This window comes from Dendrobium catenatum, unplaced genomic scaffold (genome assembly GCF_001605985.2).
Source record: "Dendrobium catenatum unplaced genomic scaffold, ASM160598v2 fragScaff_scaffold_917, whole genome shotgun sequence".
NCBI classification, from domain to species: Eukaryota; Viridiplantae; Streptophyta; class Magnoliopsida; order Asparagales; family Orchidaceae; genus Dendrobium; species Dendrobium catenatum.
Genome location: NW_021319379.1, coordinates 274,149 through 301,766, shown reverse-complemented (window position 1 = coordinate 301,766; position 27,618 = coordinate 274,149). Strand labels below are relative to the sequence as shown.

At 34.6% G+C, this 27,618-nt stretch overlaps 1 protein-coding gene across 1 annotated transcript; it reads left to right on the top strand.

Annotated features, from left to right (window-relative positions):
* Positions 1–19,057: 19,057 nt before the first annotated feature.
* Positions 19,058–21,334, top strand: LOC110114649 (subtilisin-like protease SBT1.8). The gene has a single exon (XM_020847596.1). The coding sequence runs from the start codon at positions 19,058–19,060 to the stop codon at positions 21,332–21,334; it is 2,277 nt and encodes a 758-aa protein (XP_020703255.1).
* The last annotated feature ends 6,284 nt before the right edge of the window (positions 21,335–27,618 follow it).

The following is a 27,618-nucleotide window of genomic DNA, read 5'->3' as shown; positions in this document are numbered from 1 at the left end:
TTACACATATCTCATGGACTATCAAGAAACAACCAATAGTGGCTCGCTTCTCCACTAAAGCAGAATACATAGCCCTCTCCACTACTGCTGCAGATTATTATCTAGCTACAATGACTTATACAAGACTTCAACATACCTCTGCTATGACCCATGGATCTTCATTGCAACAACATCTCAAAAATCGCACTTGCCAATAATCTTGTATTTCACATTCAAACTAAGCATATAGAGATCGACTATCACTTCGTTTGAGAACAAGTTCAAGCTTGCCACATTCACATTATGCCCATCGCCTCTCAAGAGCAACCGACATACATTCTAACGAAGTCTCTTTCAACTTCCAGGTTTCACCAATTATGCATCAAACTCACAGTACAACCACTACCGTGAGTGTGAAGGGGGATAATAGTGATTGCCACTCATCTTAGCTCATGGAGCAGCACAAGCACAAGTATATCTACACCATAGGATCATAACAATCAAATGAATATCCACCAGCTTACACTTGTACAAAAAAAGCACATTTAATGTACACATAGTAGAACAAATTTTCCTAATCTTTATATACACTCTTTTACACATTAAAGTGTAAGCAGTAATTTCCTTAATTTACCCTTCATGTATTCTGCTACTATTATAATCTAGAAGATAAACATATGCAATATTAGTTTCTTCAAGAAGGGGCAAAGTAATACATCTTAAGCAGGGAAATTGATTTCTAAGCAAGGCAATATCCATGCATGATCTCCCTTCGATCAAAATTAGGCTTTTCCTATCCTTATTTACTCCAAAATATGAAATCAAAGAAAAACAACTAGAGAAGAAGAAAACTTTGCTCAAATGAGACAAAGCACTAAATTTCCCCATGCCATTGTTGGATCAAAAAAATGAAAGATCCATGGAAACAGTTAATGACAACTTTCCTCTCATGGATCTTCCCTCGGAAATAGAAACAGAATGGCATAGAAACAAAGTGCTTTTCGCTTGAAAACTTGTTATGGAAAGTTGCTAACAACAATTGTTGGAGAATGTTTTCTTTTTTCAAAAAAAAAAAGAATGTTTTTTTTTTTAAAATATAATATCTTTAATAATCTAAATCTTGAGTCAATCTAAGAATTTAATTGTTCAAATTAGTTCATGTATTTTCTTATTGTGTTCAAGATAAGCTTGAAAATGATCCAAATTCTAAAATCTTGTTCAAATTTATTTATTAATTTCCTATCAAGTTCAGCTAAAATGGAGCTTTTATCAAGCATAATAAATTATATATTTGATACTAATAATTTAAATATGGAGTCAAATTACTAGACATAATTATAAATTTAGCTAAAAAATTGGCATACTTTATTAGGTGTTATTTAAATTATTTTGGTTGAGAATAAACAATAATAAGAAAAAAATTAAATATATCAATCTAGCTATTTATTTGATATTGTCATCATATATATGCATATAATAATATATACAAAATTTTTAAAAGTTGTAAACTATAGGAAATTTGATAGAATTCAAAAAAATCATCAAAATTAAGCCATCATTAAATGAGACTTTTATTATATTCTTAGCAAGCTACTTATTAAACATCAATCGAGTATGTTCACATACATAAATAAACAAGTAAATCAATGTTCAAATTTATTCATTAATATGACAAGTTTTTAAAATTTTATTCAATTTTTTTTAATTATTAAATAAACAAATATTATATGAACAAGTATTATGTTATTCATTAAATGTACTTGTTAACTTACACCTATAATGCATACTCTATTCAATTGTCATCCCTAAGAAAGCAATTTAAGGCTTCGTTTGGGACGGCTTTTTTATTGCTTTTTAAAACGGAGTTTTAGTACAAATTTTTTTATTTTTGTACTAAAACTCCGTTTTAGAAAGCAATAAAAAAGCCGTCCCAAACGAAGCCTGTTTTTAAAATTTTATTCAAGTTTTTTTAATTATAAATAAACAAATATTATATGAACAAGTATTATGTTATTCATTAAATGTACTTGTTCACTTACACCTATAATGCATACTCTATTCACTTGTCATCCCTAAGAAAGCAATTTAAAACACATCCTTTACTCTTGATCTAAGTCTTTCGCAAACTCCCCTTATCTCTATCTCATGCACCATCTCTAGCAATTATGTATATCTAGATTCAAGACTTATTTATCTCACAATGGCCTTTCCATAAGAATATTGGAGCAAGAGAATGATATGGTTGACTAGATTGAGCCAAATTTTATTTTAATTTTGAATGGTTATTACAACCATTAGGGTTGGCTCTCATTGAATATTTTCCTCCTCCTAACTTTTTCTTCAAGCTACAAGCCCTTCTCATTAGGATCTTTGCCCTTCTAACTTTTTATAACCATTAGAGAAACACTGCTACATGGGGGGAAGGGAGATAAAATTAACCGCTCATAAAAGATGATGATGGATTTTTATTTTGATGAATTATAAATGTGAACAGTAAGAGATGTTAGGCTTTCAAAATTTTAGATGTTTCTTAGAAATTAAATAAATACAAAATAATTATTTTAAAATTTTTGAATACCCCAAAAGCCATTTTTTTGTAGATTCAAAATTAGAACAAATTTAGCAAATTCAAAAGACCATTTTCATCGTTGTGACTCATGAATGCCAAACTCCCGTCCCACTATCGCCAAAATCTCATTCATGACATCACAATCTTATTATGTAAGTCAGCCAACTTTGTTGGTCCCTCCAAATCATCGTTATCGCATGTCCACAACCTTATGACTATCCCATGACCTCACTTTGTTGCCTACATTAATAACCCAGCTAATATGATCACCCTACCCCTATCATGCCCTAAAACAAATTATGATTTATTTTCCTATCTACCAAACGTTCAAAATTATTTCATAAACATTTTTCAAAACCAATCAAACAACTATTTTATCTCATATACATATGGATTTAGATTCATATAAATTCCTTGGTAAATATTCAATGCTTAAATATTTATATTTACTCATATAACAATCATTTATCTAAATGACTTAAAATATTATGCATGATATATAGGGGCTCTCCAATCTCATCTTGCCCTACTCACTTTTTGGAACAATTAGAGGAACTCTCCTACATGTGGGGTGTAACAACCTGAAATGAAAAGTATTTTAAAATATGAATTTTAAATTTATGTTTGAACTAGAGCATTTTGATGCTAGATTTGAGAGCACGATGGCACCGAAAACAGCCACTGCAGCATTTGAGTCTTTGTTTCTACAGCAACTTTGAATTTTGCATGCTACATTGCGGCGCTAAGCCACTAAGAGTGTTTATATATATTTTTTATTCCAAATATGAATATATATGCCATTTCACCCCACCGCCTCCCTCATTCGTGTCTTGGCCGGAAAGAAACCAAAGGAGAAGGGAGAGGAAGAAGAGAGAAAGTTCGTTGAGGCCTTTTATTCCACATTTCCTTTTACAAAAATTATTCTATTTGTTACAAGTGATTAATCTATTACTTATGATTTAGATGATTTTGATTTCTATGAATTTTATATCTCCTAAAAATGCCAAAATATATATTATATCCTGATTCGTAAGCTTTCGTTGTGTAACTTTTGATATGTTATAGATTTGATCATTTTAAATAATATGATATGATTTTATTATATTTTTATATGTTATATATGTGTATAAAAATTTCATGATAAAATGATCGAGTAGGTAAAATGTATAATGAAAATAAATTGAAAGTGATGTACTGTAATTTGATATGATAATATTGAAATATAATATGTGATGAAATGATGATATGATTGATATGTACTAAAATATAATATTGATCTGATCTGATAGAAAGGACATTTGCATTGATTTCAGATATATGAAATGATAACCCCAACGTGATAACCTCAAGATTTACAGATTCACTGATGTGACTCATAAGGAGCTGGAGGCTGGTTGGGAGTTATAATGTAATAGCCTAAACTCTTAAATATCAAAATATTATTCACTTTGGCTTGAGGGCCTTATACTTTTATCATGTTGGTGTAACTTATTAGGAGATCACTTATACCAAGATTTCTCCTTGATGGGCAAGCTTAAATGCAGGGTTTTAAAAAAAATTTGACAATTACACCAAAAGGCACATCGATGCTTAAGAGTTTAGTGTTTTTTACTCAAGAGATTTCACATATAAGGAGTTATGATGATTGAGTCACGTAATTCAATGGGAGTTACAAGGAGTACACTGATTGTGAGTCAAAAGGGGCAATTGATTCAGGGTCATAAGAATAGGAGCAAGATGCCATCACATGAATATCTAATAGAATACTGATTAAAGTTACTAATTATTTATTATTGATATTAATTACTTATATTGATTCATGACAATGATTCCTAATATTGATACATACTATTTTTACTAATAGGACCCAGAGATAGAATGTAAATACTGACTATTATAATAATGTGAATTATATTTTTACTATTAATATTTTTTAATGTAATTAATCAGCTCTAAATATTAAATTGAACTAGTTATAAATAACTATTGATTGTTATTGGGAGAAATAAATAAATGAAAAAAAAAAGATAAGAAAATTCTTCTACTTTAGATCTCAGAGTGTGATATGGGGAGGGGAGATTAAAATTAGGTTCTCATAAAAGATAATAAGGGGTTTTCATTTTAATGTATTATGAATGTGAAGTGAAAGAAATGTCAAGATTTCAAAATTTTAAATGTTTCTTGGAAATAAAATAAATAGAAAAATAATTATTTGGAAATTTTAGAATACTCCACAAGCCTAATTTTTTGTGAATTCAAAATTAAACCAAATTGAGCAAATTCAAAAGACCATTTTCATCACTGTAACTCATGAATGCCTAACACAAGCCCATCTATCACCAAAATCTCATTAATGGTATCATAATCTCATTATGTGAGCCAACCCAACTTTAATGGTCACTCCGCCAACTTGATTGTTCCCTCATGTCATCGTTATCGTATGTTCGCAACCTCATAACTATCCTATGACCTCACATTATTGCCTACATTACTAACCAAGCTAATTTGATTGCCCTACCCTTATCAAGCCCTAAAATAAATTATAGAAAATATATATTATACAATAAATTTTAAAAAATATATATTAATATAAATTTTTTTATTTATTTTACTACTAACCAACCATTAATATTTTTACAACCAATCGAATATTATGTTGTCTCATATACATATGAATTTACATACATATAAATTCCTAGGTAAATATAAATTTACATATATATAAATTCCTAGGTAAATATTCAATGCTTAAATATTTATATTTACTTGTATAATAATCATTAATCTAAATGACATAAAATATTATGCATAAAAAAGCCTCTCAAACCCCATTGGGATCTTTTTCCTTCTCACTTTTTGGAATCATTAGAGGAACTCCTACATGTGGGGAGGGGAGATAAAATTAGCTACTCATTAAAGATGAGAAGGGGTTTTTATTTTGATTTGTTATGAATGTGAAGTGAAAGAAATGTCAGGGTCTCAAATTTTTTAATGTTTCTTAGAAATAAAATAAATACAAAATATTTTTTTTAGAAAATTTAGAATACCCCAAAAGCCTAATTTTTGTGAATTCAAAATTAGACTAAATTGAGCAAATTCATAAGACCTTTTTCATCATTGTGACTCATGCACAAGGGCGGAACCATAGCTTCCTTAGGGGGGGCAATTGCACCCCCTCAAAAAAAAAAATTTTTAATAGGAGTATCTCGCACTATATTGGTCCCTCAAGTCATCATCATCGCATGTATACAATCTCATGACCTCACATTGTTGCCTAGATTACTAGCCCACCTAATCCAATCGTCCTACGTACCTCTGTCATGCCCTAAAATAAAGTATAGAAAATATATATTATATAAAAAATTAAAAAATATATATTAATATAAAATTTTTTATTTATTTTACTACCAACCAAACCTTAAAAGTTATTTCATAAATATTTTTCACAACCAATCAAACAACTATTTTATCTCATATACATATGAATTTACATACATATAAATTTCTAAGTAAATATTCAATGCTTAAATCTTTATATTTATTTATATAACAATTATTTATCTAAATAACATATAATATTGTGCATGAAAAGGCCTATTTTATTTTGAGCAAATATATATTTCACTAAATTCTTCTCAACCAAAAGTGTGGGTGAGATAAAATCTGAATACATACCTTCGTTATTTTTTTTTCCTCCTTAAAATCCTTCAAACCCATCAGAAAAAAAGAGCCATATCTTTCTCTTTTTGAAAACAGAAGGGATATTTACATTGTTCTGTTCAGTTCTACCAATTCTTGCGAGGAATTCATTAATCACTCTATTTCTGAAATGTAAATTTTAAAAAGAAGAAGACAAAGGGATGCAACAAATTTATTAATAGAAAAGAAAGCATGAATCATGACAAATATAACAATAACAAGTCTTTATCCCACAATATGGCGTCAGCTACATCAATCATTTTACAAGTCACATTCTCATTTAAGGCTTCGTTTGGGACGGCTTTCTTATTATTTTTTAAAGCAGCTTTTTAGTACAAAAATTAAAAGTTTTGTACTAGAAAGATGTTTTAAGAAGCATTAAGTAAGTTGTCCCAAAGAAAGTCTAAATATAATAAAAAAATCATTTTTAATATTTTTCTAGCGAAGTGTTTTTAGTTATATTTTTACTTTTTCTAAAATAGGTCGGATCTAATGCATCTATTCTCTTGACAAGATCATGGAAAGACTGACTTTTTATGTGACCAAACTATTTTAGATTTTAAATATTGTTTTTTTATTATTCAAACTTTTGTGAGAAATTTAAATATAATTATTGAGTGCTAGAAAATTCATAGTGATAGACAGGTAAAGCGTAGACTTGCAAAATGTGCATTTGGAAATATTCAAGAAAGATTCAACTAAGGCTTTTTTTTTTTTTGGATGACTTTTTTTCTGCTTGTTAAAACGGTTTTCTAATACAAAGTTTTTTAATTAAAAGTTTTGTATTAGAAAACTGCTTTAAGAAGCAGAAAGAAAGCCGTCCCAAATAAAGCCTTAAGCTCCACTCATTTGATTTGTAAAATTAAAATCATCATTTCTGAGAAATTTGAATTTGTTTATACAGTTCTAATCACATATTGATTTAAAATGTGTTTTCTTTTAAGCAACTAAATGAGCACTTCAAAGAAATGAAGCCCAAAAACATATCAAGCTTGCTAAAGAAATGAAGCAGTTTCCGATTCAGAAACCAGATGGAATAATAATGAAAAAAGAGCAAGCAAAACTCAACAGACATTTGAAGAGAAAACTCAATCTCAGCAATTGGAGACGAGCAGAAACTATGTTGTGGAGTCTGTTTTGGGATAGTATTCCTGAAATCGACCATCTTTTTGTGTCATCTCCCTCAATTCAGTCTCCAGCTTCTCGAAATTCCCCTCCTTGATCTTCATCTTCCTCTCCCTCCGATCGGCCAATCTCCTCCTCCTTCCTCGGAAGCTTTCTCGCGAGGAGAATGGTTTACTTTGTTTGCGAAGGATCTCATTGGACTCCTGGCAAAATGACAAGGGGTGCAAATGGCGAGAATGGTGATAGGGTCATATAGGTGGAGGTAACGCAAGTGGTATAAGGGCATCACGGGAATAGGTTGTGGAGCGTGTCATGCCCAAATATTTGATTAGAGGTTTGGCCAAACTCTTTGGACGTGACATATCGAGAGGAGGCCAAAGAGCCTCCATACCATCCTGAGATGGGGTCACACAACATTGGAAGGTTCTGGAAGATGCTAGATTGGCCTACAGTTTTCTAGAATATTCTACATGCTCTAGAATGTTCTAGGATGGTATAGGGTCTTGGAGAGTATTCTAGGATACTCTAGAACTCTCCATAATATTATAATGTAATTGTAGAGAATTGTGTGGAGTATTCTAGAGAACTCCAAACTAAGAAATAATGGAGAGAACTTTAGAATGTTCTTAGTCAAGAGTGGATGACTATAAATAGAATCACTCCCCCTCATTTGTAACCATCTCCTCACACCCCTCCAATTCTCCTCTGACATAACTTCACTTGTAATAATAAAGCTTTCTCGTTCAATTTCTCTCTTTCTAGCCAAGCCTTGTTGCTTTTTAAGGCTTCTTAGCAACGTGTGCTAAGGCAACATGGGTAACTAAGGCAAAGTTTTCCCCGTGACACTAGGCTGCAAATTAACCTAGCCAAGCTAAGCAGACACTTGTTCATATTTGAGCTTGTTTATTATTAACTTGTTCAAGCTTGGTTCGAGCTTTTTTAATTTGTGTTAAAGCTTGGTTCATTTAAAAGAATAGAAGTTCATGTTTGGGTTGTGTTTGGTTCAATTTCAGTTTGTTTATGTTTATCGAGCTTTAAATAAATAAGCCTTATTGAGCCTACTAACAAACAATCACCTAGAGCTGTTTGCGAATATATATAGCGAGTGATTTGGATCTACCAAATGAGTAATTTCACGAACAAACAAGCTTATAAAATGATTCTTCTTATAAACAAATTTGTTTATGAACACTTCAAATAAAAAATATTACAAACATGAATAAATACCTCTAGTTTATAAACAAATTCATAATAATGAAATAGAATAACAAAAAAAGAAATAATTTTTTATACAAAATAATGATTTAACCAAGCATCTTAACGAGCTTCTTATCGAGCTTGTTTGTGAGCTTTAATTGATATCATTCATGAGCATAAACGAGTCGAACACATAGTTGTTCATGTTTGTTTATTTAATAGTCAAGTATTTTAAAAAAAATTCGAACTTGTTTGATTACTTAAACAAGCGATCCTAAAAGAGGACTAGTGGCTTGTCGAACACTCGGTTCATTTGCAACCCTACTCTAGATCAATTCCTTCTCATAAGAGTGGAAAAATATTGTAGGGTGTCAAGATGAGTTTTTTGGTTCGGTTCATGCCCAATCTGAAAATAACCTTACTTGAATGATTAGAAAAAATTGGTCACACACTCAGACTCCAACTCGACCTGACACAACCCTCTAACATTTTTTATTTTATTTTATTATTTTTTTAATTCGATAACTTCATTTCACGCATAGCACTCTTCTTCGGCCGATTCCCGGTTATTCACCCGCTAAGCTGTTGACCTGGGTCGCGAACGGCGAAGGCGCAAATGAAATGAAATCCTGTGGTGGGATTTCGAGTTTCACGAGCTACTTTGGCCAAATCCGTAAATTGGACAACGAACCACGCACTTCTTTGACCAAATCCATAAATTGGTCCTATCCGAATTTAAATCAAGTTAATTTAATATTGTCGAGTTGACCCGAACCCGAGCCATTTATTAAATGGATCAGATTTTCAAACCCAAACCCCAGCAAATCAACACGAACCTGAAATTTTCAGGTCAGGTTGACAGGTCTGGTCAATTTTTTACTCCTCGAGAAAAGCTGAGGTTCTTCCTAAATTTGGATCATTTTTAAACCCTCGCCTCATCTCTATCTCTCATTAAAAAAGCACAATTTCAAAGCAACTATTTTTTTTTCTCTCAATTGGGCATATTTTTCTCATTTAATTTATAGCTCATTTAAAGCTATTTTAGAAAGTAGCTTCCTATTAAAAAAATTTATTTAAAAAAGTCCCAAATGAAAACTATAATTGTGATCTTAAAATAAAAACAATAAAAAAGTTATTCCAAAGGAAGCCTTGGGATAACTTTTTTGCAAAAAAATTTTAAATTATAAATTTTTGCACTTAAAATCATTTTAGAAAACAAAAGAAAGCTTTCATAAATAAAGCCTTAGGTCTCGTTTGGGACATTTTTCTTTCTACTTTCTAAAACATCTTTTTAATATAAAAAATATCAAATTAAAAATTTTTGTACTAAAAAATTACTTTAAAAAGCATTAAGAAAATCATTCTAAACAGAGCTTTAGTCTTATGTTGTAATTATTTTCTTATTTCTTTCTACTATAGCTTTTTAGTATAATTTTTTAAAAAAAAGCAATAACAAAATAATCATAAAAATTGTCACAAACTATGATATCTATTTGAGGAGTTAAGCCTGTTTAATTATAATTTTTAAATATTAATAATTAATACATTCACATTTCCTCTTTTCATGCCACGTAGCCTTGCTAGAGAAGGTAATTTAAAGTCATCAAATATAAAATATTAAGCTCAAAATAAAAATTGATTACATTTTTTCCTGAAATACATGGCTTTCAGCTGTTTGTGATAGCTTTTTTCCTACTTTTCTTGTTCAAATCACAACCAAAATTTAGTTTTGCCGCTGATACGGCACCAAAAATCATCTTGATCATGCACAAATCTGGAGGCATATTCAAGTGGGAAATTTTCAAAATTAAATTCGGGATCATCTGAATTCCAATTTCAGCAAACTTATAATTAAACTGAAAGTCTCAAAGAGGCGAACCTAACAACACCAAAATCGGTCCAACCTGAGCCCAAAATGGTTTCAAATTGGGGGCCTGAACCACAATTGGAAGGTTCAAAGCATTATTTGGATGACAAAATGATATCCAAATATTGCATGCTTATAGTCAAATCGAGCGGCTCAACGAGTCAAACCCAACGAGCTCAAGATCGCTGAATTCTGACATCTTAAAGGCACTTAAATAGTTGAAAAACTCTTTATGAACAGGGGAATCGTCAATATGGGTCATACGATGGAGCACTCCGAACCTGACAAGGATCTTCTCTATATTTACGGATGTGCCACTATTAAAATCTATAAAAAAAACCCCACTTTTTACATGAAAGGGATCTTTATGTTGGAGATTGGTGAAGAGAGCTCTTAGACTTCAAGATCTTCAACACCGCCGCTGACAAACCCCTATCGACTATCACCGGGCCACCGCTCGGGCGTTGATAATGATACAACTTCAGCCCGACCTTCGTTGAACCACCGCGCCCAGCCATCGATTGTCGTACACTACAGAAAAATCCGTAAGTACCGTCAGACCTTCCGGAGGATATATATACGTATGAAATTATGGCATTTTACCGACATTTTATGTGACGGTAAGCTTACGGCGAATTTACTGGCGTATATTATGTCGGTAAATTTCTGACACATTTTACGTCGTTATAGACGTCGTAATATATAAGCACATAGTATAATGCGACGTATTTTACGCCAGTAATTTTCGACGTACGAACTGATGGATATGACGCCGCTTATTTAAAACACAACGAAATGTTACCATCGAAAAAGACGACGGAAACATCATCGGCGGCTTATCAGTCGAAAAACTGTCAGTCGAAACCCTATTTCTCTCCTGAGTCCGTCTGCTTTATTATTTCATTATGTCGTTTCATTTAGGTTACTGCTTGCCTCCGTCGCCCCAGTGTCTCCCCAGCCAAACCTAGCCTCTGTCAAGACCGACCATCACTGAATGGACTTCCACGGACTTTGTCGACACTCACCTCCTCAATCGCCAGCGAAACGTCGCTATTTTCACCATAAGTTTTTTTTTTCTCACTAGACATTTGCATAGAATGATGAGGAGATTCCATCGTTTCCCTTCATTCAGCTCGTCTCAGCCAAACATCGCGCTGCCAAGATCGACACTTCACCCAACTGACTTCGACCTAGTTTGTAGACGTTCGTCGCCTCAGTCGCCAACTTCGCCGCTGTTTTTAGGATAATCCACTATAAGATTTTATTTTTTCATGTATTTTTTTCAACAGACATTTGCAAGAGGATGTACCTTGGTGTATGCTTTTTGCTGATGATATTATTCATGTTGATACGACTAGATAGAGAGTTGAAGTACTAGACCTAGTGATGGGATTGTGACTTTGGGCGAGCAAGTCATTAATAAGAGTATATGTTTTAGATATCTTAGATCTATTGTTTATAGTGTTACAGAGATGATGATAGTCGGGTGGATGAGTGGCTTTACCCTTAGATATAGGATCCGAAATGAGCATATATGTGATAAGGTTGGAGTAGCTCCATTGGAAGATAAGATTAGATAGAGTCGCCTTAGATGGTTTGGGCACATAAAATGGCGATAATTATAGAAAGAAGATAATTAAGTGGGCGATGAAAGTCGGAAGGATTGTAGTCAAGTTGTCAATCTAGAATGGATGGAGGATTGTAAGCCCACAGCGATTGAAGGACTATAGTTAAGATGAATTTATAAAAATTTCATATGTCATGAAAGAGACCTAACTTGATTTTGGAGATATCACAAAGGTTTAAATATAACTCTAGGGCTTTAATTGATAGTTGATGTTGACGACACATAAAATACAGGACATAATATGGAGCAGGTATGACGCTCCTTATGTTTCTTGGAATAAAGTTCCAAAAGAAGTTCGAGATATCTGGTTTAGAGAGTTTGAGGTATTTGTGTTTAATTTTTTTAATGTTATGTCTAAATAAATTGTATATTCTTTTTTACTTAAGCTAATAAATACATATATTATATATTGCATGTTTTTAAATGAGAGAGATTTTTATTGGCTGCCCTAGCACAATGACAAAATTAGAAAGAATTTTGAGAAGCGTGGATCCACTCGAATGCGTGACATGTTTATATAAAGTCTGGCGAGCGGCCACTATGGATTGAAAAGACTGTATGGGCTGAGCGGAACACTGCTTGGGGTAGCGTAGAGTATAGAATAGAGCTTTTGATGTTTGGGGAATGGGTAGTTCCCTTCATATTGGGGGCTCAGTTTCACATACCGAGCACAGGTAATGTTTGGTAAGGAATTTTAAAAGTTTTTTAAAATTTTCTTTAATAGGAATATTAATGGAATTTTATTACAGAAAGATATGCTGGGTAGAGAACCAACTCCTATAGATTGCATAGTCACACCCATAAGCGATAAGAGAACCAACAATTGGTTGATGAGCGAGTAAGAAAACCCATGTAAGTATATGTGTTTAATAATTTTTATTTTATGTTTAAATAAATTATTTAAATTTTTATTAACTTTCACAGGATGAGTATACATGGCTTCAAGAGAACCATGCTGCAGCATGTGAGGGTTCTTCTGGCGGCTCTCTAAAGTATTCGATCTAAATACTGCATCTGGCTGCAAGCGGCAGGAGGAATGCAACATGACATGGTTTATAGTTTATGTTCGCAAGCCCAGGCATACGAGGGGATGACCTCTAATGGATCCAGCTTCGTAGCAAGTTCACATGAGTCCTTGTGTAGTCAACAGATAACTGCCCTTCAAACGGAGCTAGAACAAGTCAGGAAATCACAAGTTGATTGGCAAGTGCAGTTACATACACAAATACAGATGAAGATGCAGGCACAACACAATCAGTTGTTGGATGAAATGCGAAAAATGAGGGAGCAGTTGAGTGGAAAGGAGGTAGCTCCAGCGGAGGATCAGTCGACAGATTCAAAGTAGTTGTTTAATTTTTTCAATTTAATATAAACTTTTTCATTTTCTTAATATTTGATGAATTTTATGAATATTTGTTAATGTTAATAAACAATTTGTGATGTTTTTGAATATTTGGTATTGTTTTTGAATATTTGGTCATGTTTATGATTATGAGTACTTATTTTTGAATATTTGGTGAAGTTGTGAAAATCTATGTGCTATGAAAATATGTGTTGTTGATGTTTATTTGTAATTGTAACTTGCAGCTGTGGAAATCTGATTGCTGTATGGGAAGGTTTTTTTTTATTGTTATAGGTTTCTGGCGGATAAAACCTCGGTAATCTGTCGGAATTGACAATACAACGAATTTTGTATCGCTTTTTGATTTATTTATACGCCGACCTTTCCGGGTGACAATGCACCAGTTATCTCCGTCGTTTCGTTTTCGATGTATTTGGCGACGTTTGTTCCGCTGGAATTACCGGCATATTGATACGCCATAAATACCACCTTATTTAATGTCAGAATAAGTGAAGATGAAGTGACGTAACCACCATCTACTTTTCCACCGGTTGTCCGCCGGAAAGTTTGCCGAAAAGGTTTATGGCATATTATTTACACCGAAAATTTTTTACAGACGCGCAAATTACCATCGTATGGAAATCCGACGGAAACGTAATTTTTTCGTTGAAATTTTTTATGTTACTAGCATATTCTATTCGCCGGTAATTGCTGGTTTTCCTGTAGTAGTGGGACTTAAACCTGGCCATCTTTGAATAGGACTGCCGCCCAGCCGACAACTGTCGATTGCCACCGGACTTCCGCCCGGCTGCCGATTATTGCCATACTTCAGCAGAACCTTCCTTGAATCACCACCTTATTGCCGACCACCGTAGGACTTCCACCCAATCGGTGTCAGACTTCCGCCCGACCTTCGTCGGATTATTCCCCATTAGTTGAACTTCTGTCCGGACGTCATTGAACTTCCACCCGACCGTTGCCAGACTTTTGTCTAACTCTCCAAATTATTGTAATTTGATCGCCTCTAAGTCAAAAAACTGGTCAACTTTTGTAATTCACTCAAATTTAGTTGAATCTTTTCACATGGGCGTGGCCCCATGTTTTTTTCCTCATCTGTTTTTCCATGTAAAAAAATCGAGAGTTTTACTTCTCTCTATCTGTGTTTGTGTACTGGATATCCGTGTATCACTAAGATAAAAAGTTTACCCATTCTACCACCATGAATATTCTAGCCTGCAACATCAAATGCTTATTTATTGACTTTTAGAAATTTATGTACTAAAAACTTATTTTTTATGTTGCTCCTACTATAGTTTTAATCACTTTTATCAAAAGCTAAAATTATTTCAAACATGCCCTTAATTTCAATTCTTTTATTTTCTTAAAAAAAATCTAAAAAATTGTTTTGACAATTTTTTTTTTCTATTTTAAGAAATAATTTGGGTATTTTCTAAAATCATGAAACAGTCCTTATAAATAGACTTGGGGATATTTTGGACGAAAATAGACTAATTAGAAATTAAATGGAGCAATTAAAAATTAATCATAATTAAAATTATTAATGGTAGTAGTGTTCAACGTTAACCATGCCAATTATAGTGATTAACGTGCCGGACTTGGGGATTTTTTGGACGAAAATAGACTAATTAGAAATTAAATGGAGCAATAAAAAATTAATCATAATTAAAATTATTAATGGTAGTAGTGTTCAACGTTAACCATGCCAATTATAGTGATTAACGTGCCGGCTTAATTAGTAAAAAAAAATAAAATTGAAGGTCAATTAAAATTTAATATGTTTTTAATTAGTATAATTAATATTAATTATATATCACTTAATTTTAACAATTAGCCTTAGAATAATTAATTAATCACTTAATTAATGTATTATTTGTGTTCATTTCAATGTTCTCCTTGAACAATTTCAAAATCTTACTATGGACCACCAATCATGCCTAAGGGAACAAAAAAGAAAGGAAGATTAGGTTCTTAGATTCTTTTTATTATTTTAGGTTTACATTTATGTTTCATTTGGAACAATTTTTTTATTGCATTTTAAATTAGTTTTTTAGTACAAATTTTTTAATTTTTATTCTTAAAAATTATTTTAAGAAATACTAAGAAAGCCATCCCAAACAAGGCCTAAACCCAAATTCTCTCTTGAAAGTGGAGTAGTCCTGCTTGTTTTGTTGAGAGTATTATTATTTTAAAAAAAATGCACGAGTTTGAAAATTTTCAGCATGTAGGTTTTGTTTGGGACGGATTTCTTATTACTTCTTAAAGCATATTTGTATTAAAAAAAAAAAATTTGTGCTAAAAAATAGCTTTACTAAGCAATAAAAAAAGAGTCTCAAACAAAATCTTAATTATAAAAAAAGAAAACGAAGAACAAAATATCAATGTGTTCAGAGTTCCATATATAATTCATTTTTTATGCATTTAAAATTGTTCTAATTTGATGAAATTCTAAATACGCTACTTATGTGAATCTTCGCTAGCCGCTTATAACCGTCAATCCTTATTACAAGTGGTCAACCATTATCTGCCACTTGCCATCGAACTATTTTTTTAACGAGTAATATGCAGCTTTAGTCACTCACCATTGTTTAGCTTTGTTGGCAGGCAAGTACGGTTGAGAACTCCCAACCCGTGCTCGATTCCTCTCGAGCGGTAGTGCTTCTTAAGTATGACCTTAATTAGAAAAAAAGTAAACGAAGAACAAAATATCAATGTGTTTAGAGTTCCATATATAATTCATTTTTTTATGCATTTAAAATTGTTCTAATTTGATGAAATTCTAAATACGTTGCTTATGTGAATCTTCGCTAGCTGCTCATAACCGCCAATCCTTATTACGAGTGGCCAAAACATTATCTGCCACTTACCATCGATCTATTTTTTTACGAGTAATATGCAGCTTTAGTCACCCACCATTGCTTAGCTTTGTTGGTATGCAATTACGGTTGAGAACGTCCAACTCGTGCTCGATTCCCTTCGAGCGGCAGCGCCTCTTAAGTATGCTCAATCAAGTGCATGCAAGGAGGTTGATGAAGTGGATTGTCGGAAGATGCGACCTGCAAGAAGGATTTGGGTTTCCCAATCCAGGGAAGAAGAAGAAGAAGCTTTCAAAGCTTTTAAAAGGAGATAATATTCATTCAATGCTTTTCTTATTACAAAACCTGCTATTTATAAATTAAAAAGAGCATTCTAGAAGCTCATTCTAACAAACTAGATAAGGTGTCCTAGGGAACACCTCAAGCATAAAATGCACCGCATCATTCTCCCCTAGCGTAAAAAGAGCTCGACTCCGTTCGAGGCTCGCTAATTAGAGGGAGGTAGGGTGACAAACAAATTCAGGGATCGAAGACTTTGAATGCAGATTTTAAAATCACCACATGAAGAGGTTTTCCCCAATCCAAGTGAGGAAGTCCAACTTTCGAATCCTTGAAATGAATTAGCATTTTAGTTTGCCAATTGGTTGGGAAACATGAGTTCTCGGCACATAACCAATCCCTTTTCCAAATTCCACCAGATAGAGAGGCGAACACATTCTCCCATTTAGTTTTGTTCCGTTCCTCCTCTTCAAAGTTGTTGCATACACAAATCCATTTCTTTATCATTTCATCTTCATAGACCTGTTGCAATGGAGTTGTTTTTCCCATAAGACCATGCCCCAATACAGCTAGAATAGACATGTTTCTGTACAAATCAGTCATTAAGGACAATGCATTGGACTTTATTTCATCAAAACCCATGTCCTTCTCTTTAGCTGAAGCAATTTCAAGTTTCTGTTGTATGAATCGGCTTCTATAGTGGTCAGCATTAAACTCATAACCAACATGACTCCAAGAAGTGGGAGAGGACGGGTCATCTTCCCATCCTAGGTCAAATCCAGTTGACTGTTGTATAACCTGAAGCGCAGAAACTGTAGTTGCGAGGCATTCAGGAGGGATTTTAACCACTTCACATATTTCAATGCCATTCACTTGTGGATAAAAACTGACATTCCTAAACGAAACCTTGACCTTGTCGATGACCTTTGCCAAATAAACTATATAACTCACCTCCGCATGCCTCACATGGTAATCCAAATTCACAATATTTCCATTAAACAGAACATCAAATACGGAAGACACAGGCAATACACCAGCAAAGTAGATAACCACATAATAGTTTCCAAGCTTCTCTAGGGGGAATCGGTAGCTCAGAACATTTCTTCTAGCCAGAACCCTCGCAGTCTGAAGAACAGCAAGTGGAGGATCCTCTTTGAGCCATGAAAATTTAAGTGCAAGAGGCATATAGAACGCACGAGATAAACGGGAAGGGTGGAATTTGCAGGTCGAGGACAGAGCACTTCCAAAGGAGAAGGAATACGTTGAAGATGACGGTAACTGATCGGGAGGGGTTACGGTGCCATCGGCTTCGGAGTCATGCTCGGCGGACGCTTCAACCTCAGTTGCCAAGGAGACGATACCATAGCCGGAGGCTCTCTACTCGCAATCTGAAGAACATCAAGTGGAGGATCCTCTTTGAGCCATGAAAATTTAAGTGCAAGAGGCATATAGAACGCACGAGATAAACGGGAAGGGTGGAATTTGCAGGTCAAGGACAGAGCACTTCCAAAGGAGAAGGAAGACGTTGAAGATGACGGTAACTAATCGGGAGGGGTTGCGGTGCCATCGGCTTCGGAGTCATGCTCGGCGAACGCTTCAACCTCAGTTGCCATGGAGACAATACCATAGCCGGAGGCTCTCTCCACCCGTCAAGATAAGAATGCTGTAATATCAAAATCTGCTCCAGGATCGTCCAGGACGATCTGGGATCGTCCTGGGACGATCAGTTGAGAATTTGCTCCAAAATTTGCCCAGATTTGCTCCAGGTGTTTTTCTGTAGGCATCGTCCAGGCCGATCGAGGCATCGGCCAGGCCGATTTGCACTATTCAAAATATCGGCCGGAAAATAGTTCTGGGAACCGTCCAGGACGATCAAAATTGGTCTGATCATCCCGGGACGATCTGGCGATCGGCTGGGCCGATCTGAGTTTTATAAAGCTGAAATCAATCGTTTTGAAGAGAGAGAAAATTAGAAATTAAAATAAAAATATCTTGAGGAGAGAGAAAGTCAATGGGGTTTTTGGAAAAAGTGGATTTTCGGGCGACGCGGAGCCAATTTTGTCCGACGAGATTGTTTCGGGGGTGGCAACGGGTTGATTCTCCTTTCCAAAAAAAATGCATCTTTAAAATCATCTTTAAAAAATATATATTTATAAATAGTAATTATATTCATATTATGACAATAATCTTCTATTTATAAATGGACAAAGATAGTTAATACCAGATAATGAACTAATGATATAAAAGCATAAAAAATGCTTAAATTGTCTTTATAATAAGAACATTTATCAACAGAAACAACTCCAAATCTGAAACTTTTTCATTGGCAGATCAAAGATAAAAGCAAATTTAACAGAAGACAGGAATTTGATCTCCTCCCTCCTCCTGCAACATAGAATAATAAGAACATTTATCAACAGAAACAGCTCCAAATCTGTAGGAGCCAACGAATCATCTTTTTTTAATTTTTTTACCAGTATAAATTTCACAACTTTTATCTCTTCTCCTCAGCCCGATCTGTTGCCGGCTATTATCTATGATGTCCACGCAGAAGCATTCCAGTTTCCCTCTTCTCCTCCTTATACAAGCTTTTGTTTTCCTCTTCATCAACACCAATGCTTCTTCTGCCGCTGGTGATTTCGATAATGTCGGCCTGAAACGGTTCATCATCTCCGTTCGCCGCCCTGAAGACGTCAAACAAGAGCAGAGCAAGCAGTGGTATGAGTCGTTGTTGGCGCCGCTGACGACCGTCGTCAACAAGGCTGGCGGCGAAGAGGGCGTGGAAATACCGCGGCTTCTTCACTCTTACTCTGACGTACTCTCCGGCTTCTCCGCCCGGCTCACCGAAAACGAGCTTGATGATATGTCGAAGATGGATTGGTACGTGAACGCCATTCCCGATCCTGCGTACAAGTTGCACACCACACACTCCCCTGAATTCCTCGGCTTGATCCATCCCGCTGGCGGCGGCCTCTTGAACGCCTCCAAGCAAGGCGAAGGCATCATCATCGGCCTCCTCGACACCGGAATCACCGCAGACCACCCTTCGTTTTCCGATCATGGCCTTCCACCTCCTCCCCCTAAATGGAAAGGCAGATGCAACTACGGCAAACCTCTTTGCAACTATAAGCTAATCGGCGCTCGCTCGTTTATCACCGGCGAACCCGACAACGCTCTCCCAGTCGACCAGGAGGGACACGGGACACACACCGCGAGCACCGCCGCCGGCGCGGCAGTTTCAAACGCATCAGCTTTAGGAAACGCCGCCGGCACGGCTGTCGGAATGGCTGCCCGTGCCCATATCGCCGCATATAAAGTATGCAGCGATGATTTATGCTTCGGAAGCGATATATTGGCGGGGATGGATGCGGCCATTGAGGATGGTGTTGACGTTCTCTCCATTTCCCTCGGCGGAGGTTCCCCCTTATATTTTTATGAAGACCCAATGGCTATCAGCACCTTCACGGCGATGTCAAAGGGGATATTTGTCAGCGCGTCGGCGGGGAATGATGGTCCGGGGATGGAAACAGTAGTTAATGACGCGCCGTGGATTCTCACGGTGGCGGCGAGCACAATGGATAGGAGAATCGTCGCCGACGTGATGCTGGGGAACGGAAAGGTGCTCAAAGGCGAGTCTTTAAACCAATCGAAAGACTTTCCGGCGACAAATATGCTTCCACTGATTTTTCCGGGAGGTAATGGAGACGAGATAACCGCCGCGTGTGACGAGGACTCACTCGCCGGTTTCGACGTCCGCGGCAAGGTGGTTGTTTGCCAGAGAGGGATCAACGGGCGAGTGATGAAAGGTTCGGTGGTCAAAGAAGCCGGCGGCGCCGCCATGATCCTGATAAACACGGAGAATAGTGGGTATACAACCTTCGCCGATCCTCATGTTCTCCCAGCTTCTCATGTAAGCCATGAAGACGGACTCAAGATACTTGAATACATCAATAGTACAAGGACTCCCACGGCCAGCATAGCCTTCGGCGGCACTGAGTTAAAGACACCATTTTCTCCCTCCATTGCCGATTTCTCTTCCAGAGGGCCGAGCAAAGTATCACCGGGAATATTGAAACCGGATATAACTGGTCCCGGCGTCAGCGTCCTGGCGGCGTGGCCTGAACTGGAACCGGCGACGAAAAATCCGAACTTTAACATTATATCTGGGACCTCAATGTCCTGTCCACATCTCAGCGGAATCGCTGCTCTGATAAAGGCTGCGCACCCGGATTGGTCACCAGCGGCGGTGAAGTCGGCCATGTTAACCACCGCTGATGTGGTGGATCACGGCGGAAACCCGATTTCAAACGAAAAGAGGCAACCCGCTGACCATTATGCGCTTGGAGCAGGGCATGTCAACCCTGAGAAAGCCCTGAATCCAGGGCTCGTATATAATCTCAAGAAAGAAGACTACATTTCTTATTTTTGTGGTTTGGGTTATAGCGAGAGTATGATCAGCGTCATTGTTAAGCAAGAAGTCAACTGCTCGAAGGTGGGCAGCATTAAAGAGGCCGAATTGAACTATCCTTCTTTTTCTGCAGAGCTCAGAGTTGGCGAGACACTTATTTTGAAGAGAGTGTTGACTAATGTAGGGGAGGAATGTCATCACTATTGGGCTGACATTGATGAACCAGAAGGAGTGATGGTGACGGTGAAGCCTAACAATTTGACTTTTGAGAAAGTCAACGACCAAAAAGAATTTAGTATTATTTTGAAGAGAAGTGAGAAGAGCTTGAAGATGGCTAAAGGATATCTGAAGTGGGTTTCTGAAAGCCATCTCGTGCGAAGTCCTATTTTGATCAGCTTCAAGCAATGAGTGATTATGATATGAGAGATTTTTTTTTAAAGAATAATACAAATTTACAAATTTATCATATACAAAGTATTTATTCTATATTTTTTATTTATTTTTATTAAATTGATCTTGAAATTTTTGTAATGGGTTAAATATTAGTTTTGTTGGTGAAGTCAATGAGTTTTTTTTTTCACAAAAGTAATGTAAGGACTTAATTTTTTTTAATTGTTGCATGGGATATTATATATTATGTAATGCATCATGAAGCCCTTATGATTTCTATGTACATTATTTTTATAGTTTGTCTCTAATTTTAATGATATAAAAATTTCCGCAAATCGATATGCGGCTCTTCGGTTGATCGAAGAACTTCCTCTCGTTGTTCTGTACATGAATCCCCTAAACTGTTAAAAAAAATCCTATTTTTAATATATTATTGTTGGATTTTTTCAACATGTTTTAGTTTTTGCTTGATAAAAGTCTTAATATGCTTTTTTATTTTGTTTTGAATAATTTTTTTTTATTTTTTTGAAATAATCTCTCTATAATTAAATACAAGTTATACTTTAAAAAGTGACATAATGAAGGTAATTTATTAAGTTTTAAAAGAATATTGGTTAATTTTAAGCTCTATATTTCTTTTATCTTTGTTAAGTTAATTTTATTTTTTGTAGAAAGTTCAAACATCCTAAGAGTTTAACGAAGACAAATGTTTAGGCCATTCTCAATCAAAGTAATTATATAAACCTAAGAAAATTAAACTATTATATTGTACAGGCACAATCAAAGTAAACACACCAATTATCAAAGAGTGAATAATAAATGAAAGGCCAATGATGCAGATGAGTTCTGTAATACACCAAAAAAAAAAAAGATACATGATCTCTACCATAATTATAACTCATTCCTAAAACTATATGTATATATATATATATATATGTTAACTATAAAAAAAAAAACCAACCAACAAAAGAATAAAAAAAAATTAAAAGTATTACCTATGATCCAAAATCAGGTTCACGGGTTAATTCGAATTATACCCGCCAAGCCAATTCAACGGGTAAGGGCATCTCCAACCGAAACTCTTATTTTCACTGCAAAATGCAGTAAAATCAAAAAGTGCCATGATTCATCTCTAGTGGAACGTCATTTTACCCCCAAATCATCGTTCATTTCTTTCGCGCCTTTCTCAGACGAGTTCGGTAGAGAGAAAGAAATGACGCAAGTGAACAGTGCAACGCCAATATTAGCGTTGCACTGTTCAACTGCGATCAAATGGCGGAAGAAATAGCGTTCGGTTGCGACGTTTGAGGGCCTCCATTCGACTGTTTGCCGAACGGTTGGAGATGATCTAATACTTCATACTTGAATACCACTTATTTATTAAACATATTAACTCAAACTCAATTTTTTTAGGTCAAACCCACATCAAATTATCATCCTTTCCACATATAATATAATAGTACTTAGAATATATATAATACTGCAAATATGAAATATGTCTACAGTGAATATTGCAGTTATCAATCATAAAGTTTTATTAAAATATATTGAATAAATATTTATAAACGAATCATGAGCAAATGCGCAACAAGATTCCAGCTCCTATAAAAATCGAAGGTCGGTGGTCCCCACAAATACTTCAAGCAGAAGGCCTCGAAATCGCCGTACCCGATGACCCCGTCGCCGTCGCCGTCTAACTCCGCCAGCAGCCACTGGATCTCCTCCGCCGATATCGTATTCAGCTTGATCATCGCCTCACTGATCTTCTCCGACGAGAGCTTGCCGTCGCCGTTGGTGTCCAAGTGGCGGAAGACCTGGTCCACCTCCGGTGTAAGCTTGGACCCGTTCATCTTTCCTTCCTCTTTCTCTGAAGACATTCATTTGGATTTGAGGGAGGGAGATATAAGTAGCAGAAATCAATGGATCGCATTCCTTTCGAATGCGGAATTTTTGGTCTAACTCAAATTTTGGGGTAAAATTTTAGAGGAGGATATGATCACAAAAAAATTTTAAAATCCTGATACTTATTTTAGTATTTAAAGTTTGTTAGCTAAAATATGATTTTAATTATATTTATTGATAATAAAATTAATACATATTATATAATTATAATAAAACTAATCAAATTATATTTGTTATATATTAATATCCAACTAAATTTTTTATTAGAGGATCATAGCAAGATAATAGTAGATGGAGGATTGTAGTTGGTGGATGATAATCGAAGGATTGTAATCGGGTGATGATTATCGGATGATTATAGCCAATGATTCGAGGGAATTGGCATAATGGTGCTGGTGGGACAACGATGATCCAATGACAATTGGTCAATGATGGTGGTCTTACAAAGATGGTTTGACAGCAATAATTGAATTGCTGCTTTGGGTGATTGTCCAATGGAGCTCAGAGCCTTTGTGTTCTTTTAAATCTCAAGCTAAGAGCCTAAACTCCGCTTCATGTAAAGAGTGGAGTCTTATATATAATTTTTTTAGACTAACATGTCCTGTAAATTAATCAAAGTCTAAAATATGTTATCAAACAGTTCATAGTGATTATGTCGATCATATATTACGTAAAATATATTATCAAAAGGTTCATATTGATTAGGGGTGTCAATATTTGATACAACTCAAAAATCCGACATGAACCAGACCCAGAGATTTTAGGTTGGGTCAACCCGGACCCAAAACTGGTCGGGTTCGTACTGGCCAAGAAACTCGAAATAGACCTGTTTTTTACCCGAAAACACGAGATTGGCCTGTTTTGACCTGAAAATCGGAGATTGACTCATTTTCTTACCCAAAAACTAACAATTTTGGTCGGCCCCGGGTCTTCGTGTCGTGTTTGGTTGACCTGTACCTGAAGCGGGTCGGGTTCGGGTTGACCCGAATAGTACGTGTCAATTCCTGGTTCGATCCGAACCTGACCTATGACTCAAAATTGACACACCTAATATTTATAATCTTGATCATAGATTATGCTCTTAGCATTTAAGTACCTTCATGATATTAAAATTAGAAAATTATATACTATTGGATTCATCTCATCGAAATATTATATTTGACTATAAACAGATAAATAAGATTGTTTGTTACCCCAATTAATATTCCAAAGATTGAAATTACACTCCGAATGCTTGTTTTGGGCTCCATTAAAGTTGCATCAAATCAATTTTTTTGTTTATTGGTTCATTTGATTGAAAATTAAAATTTGGATTTTTCTGAATTTAATTCCGAAAAATTTTTATTTAAATATGCATTAAGATTTGTATCTGATCAAATCAAAATTTGATGACATATAAATGTTATATATTTATGTATAGTATAATATATTGTGGATTTTTTATAATATATATCGTTATATTTACTGCATAATAATTATAGTACTAATATTCACCACCACAATATGCAAATCTATGAAATTTCAATATATTTTGACATACAAAATTATTTTTTTAAGGCAAGCTATATAAAATAAATATGCAAACTCAGTTAAATTATTCTCATGAAAAATTATTAAATATAAATATAAAGGACTTATTTGATAAATTTTTTTTTTTTTTTTTTTGCATTTTTTGAAAGAAAAATTTTGAAATAATATATTTGACAAAGATAGTATTTGGCTGACATACAAAGTGTGGCAATAGAACCAAACATAAAAAGAAAGTGTAATAAACTAATATTTGGATCCTTAATATCCAATTATAATGATAATTAGATAGATAATTATATATTTAATTACTTATCTACCTGAATCTCATTTAAGGAAGAGGTTACATACTGGCAAATTAGTCATACTAATGATAAAATATATTGATTAATTTTAAACATTAATTAAATAGGACAAGTCCTGAATTTGACATTTTTTTCTATTATTCAATGAATATTCAGCCAAAATATCATCCCAAAAGATGTATATATTTACATAATGTGAATCCTATTACATACACATAAATCCCTTTTTGTGAACTATTTTATATTAATAATAGAGATGCCTTCTGTGCCATGGATATGTCTTTGAATAGAAATAGGTCATAAAAGCAAATTATTATAAACCTGTTGTATATATTGTCCTTTGGAATGTATCAAATTTTGACGTCATTGTGGATTATCATGTGCATAATATTTTCTTCTATTTGTGAAATATTTGCGCATGAATCCTCTCATCTTCATGAGAGAATGAGTTTTCACCATTCATGCCTCATTGGTTTTGCTTGTGTGAAACTTAACTACATCCTTGGAAGGAGCATTGGGTAAAGAAAATAACCACAACAATGATGTCAAATACGAATCTCACATTAAGACTAGTAAGACATTAGGCACCATATTGGAAAGCTTTATAATTACAAAATTTTGTCACTTAAGAGCAATTGAATGCTCGATTTGAGGAACTTCACCAACCATTGACTGGTATATATTTTAGTAGCAATCATCAATAACTCAATTGCCAACATATTCTAGTTGCAATCCTACACATTTGCTAGTAAAATTAGTGATACTCCTACACCACTTTCTCATACTAGATGTACCATGCACATTTGCTCTTTACCCACAGAGTCTTGGAGGAGTATGTCTCGCTTAAGTTTAAAGCTACTCATTTGGATGCATATAAGAATAACATGACCTTATTGATCACTTGGATATGTTTGAGAGTGTTTTGTTCACTATACAACATGTCAAACTCCATCAAGTACAAGATATTTTTGACCTCTATAAAGGACTCGACATAAAGGTTGCTTAATAACTTTCCCTCCTCAAGCATTTGTACATTTGAGTTCTCCAACTAACTTCTAGCGTAGCACTCCAAATTAAAGGAGCCACTAAAGATTTATCTATTATCTCCCTCTTCTGTACAGGCAAAATAAACTAGAGAACCTAGGTAACTATATAATGAAGTTCAATAAGGCTTCAATTGAAGGTCACACGTATTGATAAATCTCTCATTATGACCATATTCACCGTAGGGCTAAAAATTATGAAACTTCAAGTTCTCTATCGCTCAAATTCTCCCAATAACATGAAGGACCTACTCATCAAAGTTGTTAGCTTATGAATGAAGAAGAGTGTATAATAATTTGAATATCTCTCCAAGCAATCATCCTCTTTTTTCTCTCATGAAGAGAAATAAGCAATGACAGAAGCATCAATATCTCATCTCAAACATAAAAGAAGAATATGCTGAATGCTTCTTCAATCATGGGAGTTAACTTAGTATGCACCCACTTGTTAATCTCATAAGACACACTCTCTTAGTCCCTTTACAAGATATTTTGATGTTCGTTTATTTCTACTAAATTGACTACTCATAAGCATCATGGTAAAATTTTGAAATAAGAAGTATTTCAACTGTTTGACATCAATGAAAATGTTGACATTGGGAATGGATAAATCCTAACTTATACCTCTACCAAGGTGACCATAGCATTGATATTGAACATTGCATATCTCAAAACACAGCTTGAGAAATTAATAAAAGCGTGCAATCTAAAAGAATATCTTGACAATCGTCGTGCCAAAAGCAACTTACAAGACATTCATTCACACGCTGCATCTTATGATAAGATTAAAATAATTAGCATAATGCATGTCATAATTGAGGGAGCGTAACTTCAAGCAACATGACTCGGGATCCCAAGAGTCTCACCCTACTTGTGATTAACTCTTTTTTCACCTTCATTGACTCCATTAGTCATCTTCCATAAATATTTTTAATAATGTAATTATCACATCAACTATTATACATTTCTTTTGAAATATTTAGAATCCACATTAACACATGGTGCTTAGCAAACACCATACTCCTTGACCTTCCCTAGAGATGAGATCAAATTATAAGAAATTGTTTTCCCATCTAGTGGCCATTTGGTTGAACTCTTTAGCCAAAAATGTCCCCATGAGGAGACTATAACCTTGGAGGAGATTATCATCTAGGAGATCATGTGACAAAATAATGAAGCTTATAAACCTAAACAAGTTGACTTCAATTTTATGTGAGCTTCATTGACATATAATTGCATTGTTATGAGGCCCCCACTCAACTCAAGAAAACATTATTTAACTTTGTAAAATCTCCAAGTAGAAGATTACCTGCCAACAAGGAAGAACCATCCCAAAAGAATTTCATGCTCGATTCTCTCCATGTTTTCAAAATCAAATCCGTATATATATATATATACTAAAAAACAAACGTAAAAAAATTGTTCCAAACAAAATCATAATCATCAACCACCATTAGCCATAGATTGAGCAACGATTTGCATGAAATATTCAATCTCAAACATTCAATTTAATTTTTTTCCAAAA